The 11832-nt window shown below is 59.5% G+C and overlaps 2 protein-coding genes across 12 annotated transcripts in view; both read right to left on the bottom strand.

The window, feature by feature from the left end:
* Positions 1 to 253: 253 nt before the first annotated feature.
* Positions 254 to 11832, bottom strand: part of LOC308634007 (uncharacterized protein) — a 121998-nt gene continuing 110419 nt past the window's right edge. For 7 of the 11 annotated variants that reach the window (XR_014018935.1, XR_014018936.1, XR_014018937.1 and 4 more), the window contains 2 exons: positions 8283 to 8448; positions 7907 to 8162 (listed from right to left, as the gene is read on the bottom strand). Coding sequence is in view for 5 of the 11 variants with exons in the window: in XM_081267554.1 (XP_081123680.1) it covers positions 7958 to 8162; positions 8283 to 8448 (371 nt within the window). In the remaining 6 variants the exon portion in view is untranslated. Of the gene's footprint in view, positions 404 to 489; positions 563 to 7906; positions 8163 to 8282; positions 8449 to 11673; positions 11767 to 11832 lie in introns of those variants that run through there. The other 4 variants (XM_081267555.1, XR_014018939.1, XM_081267557.1 and 1 more) reach the window with 4 other exon arrangements.
* Positions 2315 to 5144, bottom strand: LOC308634056 (uncharacterized protein; the record flags this gene model as incomplete). The annotated part of the gene is made up of 3 exons (XM_081267636.1): positions 2315 to 4273; positions 4354 to 4508; positions 5057 to 5144. The coding sequence occupies 3 exons, from the start codon at positions 5142 to 5144 to the stop codon at positions 3497 to 3499; spliced, it is 1020 nt and encodes a 339-aa protein (XP_081123762.1). The 3' UTR covers positions 2315 to 3496.

The following is an 11832-nucleotide window of genomic DNA, read 5'->3' on the forward strand; positions in this document are numbered from 1 at the left end:
AGAGCCAGGCAGGCAGCGTCTGCCAGACCTTTGCTCGGCTCTGAGCCCTCTTGACTTCCTTCTTCCACGTGGAGGAACCCGTGATTCTATGGGCAGCCTGGACGACCCACACTGTCTCCCCATGTGGCGGTCAGCTGATGAGCAGTCTCCATTCCCCTCTGTCACATAACCCAATCCACACCAGGTCCAAGGGGAGGGGTCACCTAGGCTGGGTTCTCCACCTACACGCCAGAGCCCAGCACCTAGGACGCGCCAGAGATGTTTGCAGACCAGGAATGAGGCACAGAGCGGCCCTTTGCTGGAGATAACAGCTATCACAGGAGAGATCCACACAGACGGCCAAACCCACGTCCTCATCAGCTGAACGGGAGCCTCGGAGGATGAAGCCCTCGGAGCATGGAGCCCGGTGGGGAAACACGTCAATTCTTAGTTGGGAGATTTTTTTGCCCACAAAATAGTCACTACTGGAGTGCAGGCTCCAGAGTCTAACCTTGAACTTGTGGCCAGGTTGAACCCGATTCCAGGCTCCCATCAGCTCCTCTGCTGCAAACTACATGTGCCACTGCAGAAAAAAAAAGCATAAAACATTAAAATCACAGAAGAGATCACGGGAAGGAGGACTGTACTCAGCCCTTGCCCACAGGAACACCCGGGACCCTCCCTGGGCTGGGCAGAGGGTGTGGGGAAGAATGAGGGTGAGCCTGGCACCCAGAGAGGGCAGAGAGAGGCTGCCTGTCGTCCTGCACCCTGCCTCCTCATCCAGGCCACACAGCAGGTCCCCACCCGGGCTGCGTGACCCCAAGACCTCAGGGAAACCTGAGTGGCTCAGGTGTCAAGAGAAGAACGAGGAGCAGGAGAGGAGGGAGGGGGCAGGTCCTCCCTGGGGGGACGCCGCTCCAGCCCAGCTTCCTCCTGAAGAACGGCAGCTCCTAGGAAGACGAGACCCTCAGACAGCGGCACTGGAGTAGAGACAGCACCAGTGATTAGGGAAGCGGAATGGACTCGTGAGACTTCAGACACTGGGACATCAGACGTGTGCACTAAAATTTTAATATGTTTTAAAAATTCAAGGGAAGCTTCAAAAGGAAGCTTAAATGTATTAGCAGGGAACAAGATGACTTGAAAAATTACGAAACTTCCCCTAAATGTGAATGAAGTAGAGGCAGAATGGACAGTAGAAGAGGGACGTGTAGTGTGGGTCAGAGTTACCTGAACCCAGTCCCGAGAGGCACAGCGTAGGGCACAAGCATGGAGCCAGGGTGGGCTACAGAGAGACTGCCATGGGCCACTGTGCAGAGATTTGGACTTCAAAAGGGAACAAGAGAAACATGGGAAAGAGACAATGAGAGATAAGAGCTGATAATTTTCCAAATTATGGGAAAACGGCAGTCACCAGATCCCCAAATGTCCCCAAATCCCAGTCAGGGTACAAAGTTCACCCCAAGTGCTACATTGTGAAACCGAGAAAAATCAAAGACAATGGAAAAAACTTGAAAGCATCCAGAAATGGCCCTGGGGCTGGGGAGACCAGGGACGGCTCACAGGAGGAGACCCAGCTAAACACGGGCCACCAGCAGCAAACGGAGGGGACTGTGATTGAGCAGCATCTTCAAAGTGTTCAGGACTTTCAGCCTAGAGTTTTATGCCAATTCTAGAACTCTCTAGGATGAAGATAAACAAAGATATTTTAGGCAGATGAAACTAAGTCTGCGCCATGTGTATTAGCTTTTGTTGCAAAACATTCCCCCTGGAAGCTCAGGGAGTGGAGTGACCCCTCCTGACTCTGCAGGCAGTGCCTGGGTGAGACCTTCCTGCATCTGCAGCCAGCCAGCCTGCAGTCAGCTGCTGGAGGGCCAGGATAGCCTCCCTCCCTGCCTGCTGGTGGGCACACTGATGGTTGGGGACTCAACTCTCCTCTTTGGAACACTTCATCCCCAAGAAGGGTCCTGCTGGGGCTCATTCTCAGTGTGGTCTCTGGGTGCAGTACACTGCCGGAAAGCAAGCCACGCCGTGCACATGCCTGACAAGCCTCCGCTCCTGTCACACTTCCAAGCAGCTCCACAGGGTGGAGAAACTGACTTGGAAGGGGAAGAATTTGTGGCATTTTTGCAACTTGGAACACTCCAAGGACCTTAGGCACGGAAATCCTGAAGGGTGCAGCTTAGGCAGAAGGCAGGCCTCAGACAGAAGAGGCTGGTGTCTCAAGAGAGTGGTCAGTCGAGGCAGAGGCAGACCTGAGAGCATGGAAAGCAGGCACGGCTGTGGGGTGGGCAGGGAGGACACGGCCAAGGGCGCACTGGGTCAAGAGGGGAGATCAGGTTGAAGCACAGGAAGATCTCCTTGGTTCACCCTGGACCGCAATGACTGGGATCCCAACGTTATGCGTGTAACACGGCCTTCTGGACAGCCCTTTAACCTTGTTGTAGGTGGTGACTGGCACCTCCAGACACAGGCCCTAGGAGCATGACAGGAGAAGAGGACCCGCCCGGGGCGGCAGGAGGGCACACATAATAAATGGTGAGACAGCAGGATTTCTTGAAAAAGGCCACGCAGCAGACCAGCACTCAGAGCGTGACCTTAGGTGACGGAGGAACACAAGACCCTTTAGCCAGGGTTCTCACTGCAGCACCCCGCCACCCCGCAGCGCTTTCTCCAGATGGCGTGATGCGGCCCGGAGCTCTGGTGGCACCATCTAATTTCTCCCTGTGGTAGATGAGTGGATGGCGCTGACCACAGGGGCCAGCAGTGCCCTGAGCAGGAAGACCAAGACAGAGCCCTGCGGGACGGTCACCGGAGACCCCTTCCCCCCACCCCATCTCCCACCCGCCCCTGACAGGAGAGTGAGAAGGCAAGAGAGGGCGAGGCAGAGATGAGGGACGGAGACCAGGCAGAGAGCCACGCGAGGGTTTGTCGGAGCCGACATAAAGGCCATCTCCCTAGAGAGGAGAGAGGCCCCGAGATGTTCGGGTGTGGGGGACCGCAAACCCAGTCCAGAGGGCACCCGGCAGTTTGCCAGGAGGAGAGGTTTGTGAAGCAGCGCCACGGAGCCATTAAGTTGGTGGGGACTCCTTATTGGCTGACTGCTGTGTCGGATGATGCTGATTGAGTCGAGCTGGGTGTAATCAGTTAGGTGTATATACCGCTGTTGTTCCGCAATAAAGCAGTTCCGCTTCAGCCTTCAAGTTGCTTGTCACCTCCCAGTTATTTTGCCCAGCCAGACTGTGGCATTCGGGGGTCCAGCTTTTGTGGGGTAGTAGTTTGGAGTGGGAGCCGGGTGCTGTGGGACTGGCGGGGGTGCTTGCATCAGAGCTAGGCCCGTGGGAATAGCATGGGATTGGCTGAGGTCGATGGCACCACGGGGCTTTCCGGAGTCAAGGGTCCTGTCATCGTGGATTGGCTTAGGGTCATGGTAGCATGGGCAGGTCACTAAGGGGTGGGGGAAATTCGGTAAGAGGAAGTACAGGAGAGCAAAACTTATCAGATGGCTGCTCGAATGTCAAGTCAGTATTTTATAGACCCCAGTTGGTGTAGAGAGCTCCTTGCAAGAGCTGGGGCCGTCCTCCCAGCCCCAGGAGGGCACCACAGGTGGGAGAGGAAGCTGGCCACACGGCCTCACGGGCAGATGGCTCATCCAGGCAGAGCCAGGGCCTCCCTTCCAGCAGGTGCAGCAGAAAGAGCCAGAGAGGCCGACGGCAAATCCAGATCCATCACACACCTCAGACCAGAGCAGCGGCCCTGGGTGAAGGATGCCGGGACCCACACCCACCAGGTCCTTCTGGCCTGGCCGGTCCAGACTGCGCTGCAGGTGCTGCCTGTTGGGAACAGGATGTGGGGCTGGAGGGGGCCAGGACAGACGCCACCCCGAGGGACGTCCCTGGCCCTGGCTGCAGACCCCCGCGGCACCGACTGCTGGGAAGTCTGCTCCCGGCCACGCTGCAGCAGTGCAGGAAGCACCGAGGCAGTGTGCAGCACAGACCTCTCCAGGGGGACTCAGAAGGTGTCCTTGAGCAAGGAGAGACCTGGCTGTAGGAAGAGCAGGAACGGGGCAGATTTGAAGCTCCACATCACCAGGACCACACCTGGAGGCTGTCCTCTGAGGTTGGGAAGAACCGCGACCCTGAGTCAGCCTCCCCACTACAGCAAACACCGAAGACGATCCACTGAGACAAAGGATTCCATGGGACGTTTTGGTCCGCGAGGCGTGGCCCTGGTGCTGTGGGCCATGGGGAGGCCACAGGTCATGGCAGCGGCTCTTGGAGAAGCCAAGCTGCTCCTGAGACGGGGAGGTGCGAGAGAGGGAGGGGCTGGGGCCCACCACCTACCAGGGACCTCAGCCCTCCCACGAGGCCCCACCCCGCGGGGCCTGGCTCTGTCAGGACTTGTGCTGGTGACGAGGAAGAGCTTCCCAGGGGTGCCGTGCTCCGTTGGACCACACCTGTATGTAACACCTCCTGAACACCCACTCTCCAGGGCCGTGCCAGGCCGGGTATCCAGGCCGATGACACAGCCTCATCCTCGACCCACTCACACCCCATGGCAGGATGCCATGAAAGTCACTTCTAGAACCTTCAGATCCCGTTGTGGTTCTAACCTAGTTTTTCGCCATCTCTCCTAGCTGGTGACCTAATGCTGGTTCTCAACATCTGACTACTCCAGCAACGTCAGAAAACCACCAGGAAGACACGCAACCACACAGAAGTAACTGTTCAAATCAGAGCCGGCTCTCTGATCTCAAGGGTCGGTGGAAAGAGAGCCACGGAATTCCTTATTATCATATAGGGGACACCCAAGGGAGGTTCCATGAACATTCCATCCCCAAAAGGGAAAAGGGGTGGGGTTACAAAGGAACAGGGGAGTGTGGCTCAGCCCCAGTGGGTGACACCTATTCCTGGAGCCACGCCTCGTTATCCGAGCTGGGGTGACGCCCAAGTGACTGCGACCTGGCACTACCGGGCCCGACTGAAAGCAAGCATTGTCCAGAACCCTGTGCATCAGGACCTAAAGGCATCTGCATCCAGGGCAGCTCCCGACACTAGTTCATGATAAAATTAAGCACACAGTGACATCGACATCGCAGCCACCCCTTCCACCTCCGGTAACAGCTTCAGGTGTTCTTGGCCCTTCTCCGTGGCAGCAAGGGTCATGCGGGGCCCTCAGGTCAGCAATGTGAGAAAGCACTCCCATCTCTGCCTCTCGCCAGCTGTGTGAACTGGACAAGTTACTTAGCCTCCCTGAACCTCAGTATCTTTATCTATTACACCAAGCTATCCATTCCCTACGCTCAGGGAGGACCAACTCAGATGGGAACTTAGAGCCCATAAGCCAGCGCTGTGAGCTCTGGGGAAGCCGGCACTCTCCTTGCTTCCTGTGCCATTTGCAGCGCAGACCGTCAGAACATGGTGGTCCGCGTGCTAACAGGCTCTCTTCCAGACCTTGCCAACCCGACAGGCTCCAGATGTGCTTAGCTCGCAGCCGTCTTAGACCTGCAAGTCACTTCCTTGTTCTCCTGCTCCTGCAGCTAGGGACCCAAGTGCTGCACATCCCATGACGCAGCAGAGCCATCTGCAGCCCGCAGGCCTGCGGGCCCTCCCCAGCACAGTCATCATTCACATAGAACCACACACTATTGATCTTGTCATAATAAACTCCCTGTTTTGCTTTATCAGGTCCCATCAGATCTATTCATCAATAATGTATTGTCTTTTTAAAAGTCCAAACCCCAACATGATGAGACGGCCGTCTACGCGCCAGTCATGCCGATCCACCTGGTTTGACTCTAGCTCCCCCTAGTCCCAGGTGGGGCCATTGCTCAGCGCTTCTTACAGCAAAGCCAGGCCGGGCTGTGACCCTGGGTGGCCCTCCTGCTGCCGCCTCTCCCTACCCTCTGCCTCCCTCCCTCAGAAGTCTGAGGGTTTGGCACCCACCGGCCCTTCACCCGGCGGGTGCTGGGTGTGTCTGGAAGTGTTCCCAGGGACCTGCAGCCAGGGGGACGCCCACAGAGCACTTCTCCTTCCTCCACAGCCAGGGCCCCTGGACCTGCCTGGACTCCACCCTGGCACCGCCGTGATCTTTACATTTTAGTAAATGCAGGAAACCATAGAAAGGCCTCCAAGCAGAGGATCACCACAGGACTGCCCTTCTAGAACAACTCTTTGGCTCTTCAAGAATGTGGCATCTCATGCCTGTGTGGGGCCCTTCCTTCCTGGCCCCAGCCGTGGCCCTGCAGGCCAACCATCGATGATGGCTACTAGAGAAAACTCACCCTCACCCTGGGACCTGGCCGACTTAATTCTTTAAGTCAGTTCAGTGCAAGATGCCATCATGGAGTGATCGTGTTGTCCCCACAGTCATCTGGCTCTAGGGGCTCGTCCCACACACCGTCTCTGGAGGAGCCAGCAGAAGGACATGCCCACAGGTGGACCAGAGGAGCCCCTGCCAACAGAGCCCAGCTGGGACTGCATTGGCGGGAGTCCACTTGTGTAAGTGACAAGCTTCGCAGGTGGCAGTGAGTGGACCAGCCCCTGTCCCCAGCCCTCACTGGCACCGGTCAGGCCCTCAGGGGTGGTCTCTAGGAAGCCTGCTGTGGTGGGGCCCCACTGTGAAGGTGGCCCCTCTGCAGACCCGTTCCTAGCGCGTTCCCAGGGGTTCACTGGCCCGTGACACGTGGAGTCCCAGAGGCCTGAGTACGGGTGTGCTGGCAGCGCCTCCTCAGCCCTGCTCCACACACACGGAAGGCTGGAGGGCAGCACCCCAGCCGGTCTGTCCCCTCCCAGGAGCGCCCAGGAGCGGCGCTGGCTCTCCCCAGCAGAGCACAGGGCCCAGAGAGACACCGGGGCGTGGTCCAGAACCTGGGGTGGCTCGTCTTGATGCCCAGAGACAGGGAAAGATTCTCCTGATATCAAGGAAACCGCGGCTGTAGGGCCGCAGTGGCTGCTGAGTGTCACGGGGAAACTGACTTCGACTTGGAGCAGTGGAGAGACTCCTGGATTTTTATGAGTGTGTATACAAGACTCCCCAGGTGCGTCTCCTGGAGTTGACCATAATGTCCTGGGCTCCTCTCCAAAAATCCACCAGATCTGACCAGGCATCGGGCTGCTGCCCTCTCACTAAATCAGCTGGGATCGATGCCTGCCCGGCCGAAATGAAATGACCTCTGACTCTAAAACCCAAATTACCATTTCACTCAAAGTAACATGATTGTTGTCACCCTGATAATGCTAACATCACCCCCAATGGCATCTTGAGGGACACACCCTGGCGGTGGAGGGGACAGAGGCCAGTGAGTCTTGGTGGCCTGGTAGCCTAAAGCTGGGGTCTGGGGACACTTGGGGACTTAGAGCCCTGGAGCCGTGCTGTGGTAGTGGCCCCAGCACCTGCAGGACTCCGTTTTGTCACATCCCCTGGCTCCCCTGACAGGTGGCACCAACCAGCGCTAGGTAGTTCTGCTCCCTCACCCAGGCCAGGCTCCCAGTGCCGCAGCAGGTCTCTCTGTTGGTGTGCGACTCACGCGGAGCTCTTTTCTCTGTCCTTCCTCGGTGGACATTTGGGGGGACAAACTAGCTGCACATCAGCTCTGCTGGACACAGGATGCAGATGTGACCAGGACCCCCCCCCTCCAGAAACTCACAGAGGGCAGACCAGGAGGCTCCACCCATGGGGAAGGTGGAGCACGCAGCTCTGAGGGTCCAGACGGTCTTTGGGGCTTTGGGGAAGGAAACTGCCATGGCTTGATGACAGAGTGGGACTGAGGACACACAGCTGACGAGGCAGGAGGAGAGAAGACATTTGTTTCTGGAGGGCAGGGAACATCAGAGGAGCAGGTTGGGAGCAGACGGGGACAGCATGGCCCAAAGGACTTGCAGGGCCAAGGCTGCCGGGCCTATGCACTTGGGGCCAATCCTTTCACCTGCAGGGGGGACACTGCAGAGCTCCTGGCAGAGGGAAAAGTGGTGGGCCTTCAGGGTGACGTGGAGGCTGGGGCAGGTGGTGGCAGAGAAGCTGGCCCCAGGGCCCACAGGAGCATGGAGGCAGGACAGGGAGAGGCACTGCGGCCATGGGCAGAGGTGTCCATCAGCAGAGGTACCCGTTGGCTGTGCCTGGACTGTACAGGGCTGGTGTGGAGCGCTGTATCCTGAGGCTGCAGGAGAGGCCCAGCCCAGGAGCTGGAGACGGTGGAATCAGGAGGGGCTTGGAGTCAACACACAAGGCCAGGCAGCGCTGTGGGCCCCCATGCACGAGCCCGGGGATCCTGAGGGGTCCCAGCTCCCAGCCCACAGTCTGACCTGAGGCACCACTGCGCAGGGTCCCTCCCAGGATTCCAGCTGCCTGAAGCTCGAGATGTCGGCCAGAGGAAGTTGTGCCCCCTGCTCCCAAGAATCGGGCAGTGCTCACCAGGCCTCTGAGGGGATCCAGGTGCTGCCTGTGCTTGGCAATTCTGCTTCACGCAATCTAAGGAAGGGGAGAGTGAGGGGAATGAGCCCTGACAGTGTCTGCTTTTCCTCCTTCCGTGAGCTCCTCAGGAGGGGCACACAGGGCACACGGGCACACGGGCACACGGGCACACAGGGCACACACGGGCACACGGGCACACGGGCACACGGGCACACGGGCACACAGGCACACACAGGGCACACGGGCACACGGGCACATGGGGCACACAGGCACACGGGCACACACGGGCACACAGGCACACGGGCACACACGGGCACACACGGGCACACGGGCACACAGGGCACACACGGGCACACACAGGGCACACGGGCACACACGGGCACACACGGGCACACGGGCACACGGGGCACACGGGGCACACGGGCACACAGGCACACACAGGGCACACGGGCACACGGGCACATGGGGCACACAGGCACACGGGCACACACGGGCACACAGGCACACGGGCACACACGGGCACACACGGGCACACGGGCACACAGGGCACACACGGGCACACACGGGCACACGGGCACACACGGGCACTCGGGCACACGGGCACACACAGGCACTCGGGCACACGGGCACACACAGGGCACATGGGCACACGGGCACACACGGGCACACAGGGCACACGGGCACACAGGGCACACACGGGCACACGGGCACACGGGCACACATGGGCACACGGGCACACAGGGCACACGGGCACACAGGGCACACGGGCACACGGGCACACGGGCACACACGGGCACACGGGCACACACGGGCACACACGGGCACACACGGGCACATGGGCACACGGGGCACACGGGGCACACGGGCACACAGGCACACACAGGGCACACGGGCACACGGGCACATGGGGCACACAGGCACACGGGCACACACGGGCACACATGGGCACACGGGCACACGGGCACACACGGGCACACGGGCACACACGGGCACACGGGCACACGGGCACACACAGGCACACACGGGCACACGGGCACACACGGGCACTCGGGCACACGGGCACACACAGGCACTCGGGCACACGGGCACACACAGGGCACATGGGCACACGGGCACACACGGGCACACAGGGCACACGGGCACACAGGGCACACACGAGCACACGGGCACACGGGCACACATGGGCACACGGGCACACAGGGCACACGGGCACACAGGGCACACGGGCACACGGGCACACGGGCACACACGGGCACACAGGGCACACGGGCACACAGGGCACACGGGCACACGGGGCACACGGGCACACGGGCACACGGGCACACGTGTTGAGAGCCGTCTTCCAGGTCAGCAGACGCTCACTCCAGCTCCTTCTCCAGCTCCTCCTTCACCTGATTCTGCAAACTGCTCGACTGGGCTCTATCTCGGGAGGCTTCGGTTTCTCACCAGGCCCTCCCAGGAAGACAGATGCTCCCATTATCACATCAAAGACAGTGTTTGAACAGGGAGCTCCACACAGCTCTTCACAGTGCATCCAGAGTGGCCGTGGGCTCACGTCTGGTTCCAGGCTGTTTTCACTTTCCAGCAGGGTCCATCCACAGAGGAGGCACCTGCCTGGCTGCCACCTCGGACGGCGTCGTCACCTGAGAAGTTCACCCTCATCTGTTTCAGGAATGAGAATTCCTTAAAGCCCATTGGAAATCGAGATAAGTTCTAGGAAAGCCTCCAAAGCTGACAGTACATAAGTGCCGCCCTTTCTGGAAGGATCCGATTGATGTCGAGCAGGTGCAGGTGGAACATAATTAAATTAGCCCTGTCTGAGGGCCGTCTGGAGGACGTCTGAGGGATAAGCTTGTGCAGATGAAATGTCAATATTTTAATAACTTTTCTTGGAAATATATCGCTGTATGATTCTCTTCTGGTTTGCTCTTGGCGGTTCCTTCTGTCCCTCTGGAAGATTAGCTGAGGAGTTACGGCGTTTGCTATCAATTCCCACTCCCCTCCCATCCCCCACGCCCCCACTGCAGGGTTAGATTGGAAACAAAGTCCCATGGGGCTGGACACTGCGGTGCCTTGAGCACCATTCGCAGCTCTGGAGTCCACTGTCAAGTCTGAAAAGAAAACTAGAAGGCCCTGGCCAGCAGGACAGTCAGCAGCTGCTCCACCAGCACACCCCTGGGCCCAGAGGCTGGAAGTGGGTGTCATCTGCTGGGAGCCAGGTGTGCATCACAGCAGGGCCGCAGGGTCAGCTGCAGGGGGAGTCAAGGAGAGGGCCTGGAGCCTCTGCCGCAGTCCACCTGAAAGGTACCACCTGTGTCCAAGAGCGTCTCAAGGGGTCCCCGCCACCCACAGGAGAGAAGTCAGGCTGGGGGCCTCACCCATATCCCACCAAGGTGAGCCTCTGAGGGCTACATGGAAAACCCCACCAGCACCCAACACCGCACACTCACCCCGCAGGCCCTCCTGGCACCCCGCCCACCCCCAGGGTTCCCTCCAGGGACACATAGGGCACAAAGGAAGCAGAAGGAGCTGTGTCCCCGGCAGCCTTTGGCCATCAGGAAGTGAGGTCAACCACAGCCCCTTGGCAGCCGTAGGATCTAAGGGTGCTCTGGACCCCAGGCAGAGATGGAGCTCAGTGACCCGCACCGTACCCCCTCCCTCCACTAAGCCCCTGCCTCTCACCCCACCAGCCAGGTGTTCTTGAGACCACCCACAGATACGGGTCCTCTCCTAGAGTCTGCCTGGGGAAGGAGAGGCCAAGACATCGCGTGGGGGTAGCTCAGGGGCACCTGGTCTCCAAGGGCCTGAGTGTCTCGGTGCCCACAGCCCCAACCCTCTCCCACATAAAGGCTCAACTGCAGACATAAAACCAGATGCCCAGGGCAGGTGAACAGGGCCTAACTGCCCTGTGTACAGAGGACAGGCCAGCATCAAAACTGGTCCTACATTGAAATGGGTCAGGAGAGAGGAAAGGGACGTGAGCTCCAGGTAAGTTTTGCAGCATCAGGGGCAGGCACAGCCTTGAGGCCAATGAGGCAAAGGCCCGCTGGCCACAGGCAGACTGCAGCTGAGTCCTGGTGGAGGGGGCTGCTGGGCCCTGGGCAGGGGGCAGAGGCAAGGAAGGGTGCTGGTGGGCCAGGCTGTGCCGCAGGGTGCCCTGGGCAGAAAGGAGCAAGGGCCACTGCCTTCCCCGTCTTCCTCACTCAGGGCCCGCACAGGCCTACATGTGGCGCCAGGAGGACGGGACCTCTCAGGATCCCGGGCCCTCCCTGCCCCTCTGACCTGCAGTACGGCTCTGAGTCCAGGGCCGCCGCCTTCTGCCGGGTCCCCAGCAGTCTGTGTCAGTTTCATGTGAGCGCCCCCAGCCCAGGACAGCTTCTGTGGACAGTGGTGAGAGAAGGGGACGTGTTTAGTGAAAGGCAGTCTGGAGAAGACAGTTTG

Source organism: Spermophilus citellus (assembly GCF_964194105.1).
Source record: "Spermophilus citellus genome assembly, chromosome: 15".
Classification (NCBI taxonomy): Eukaryota; Metazoa; Chordata; class Mammalia; order Rodentia; family Sciuridae; genus Spermophilus; species Spermophilus citellus.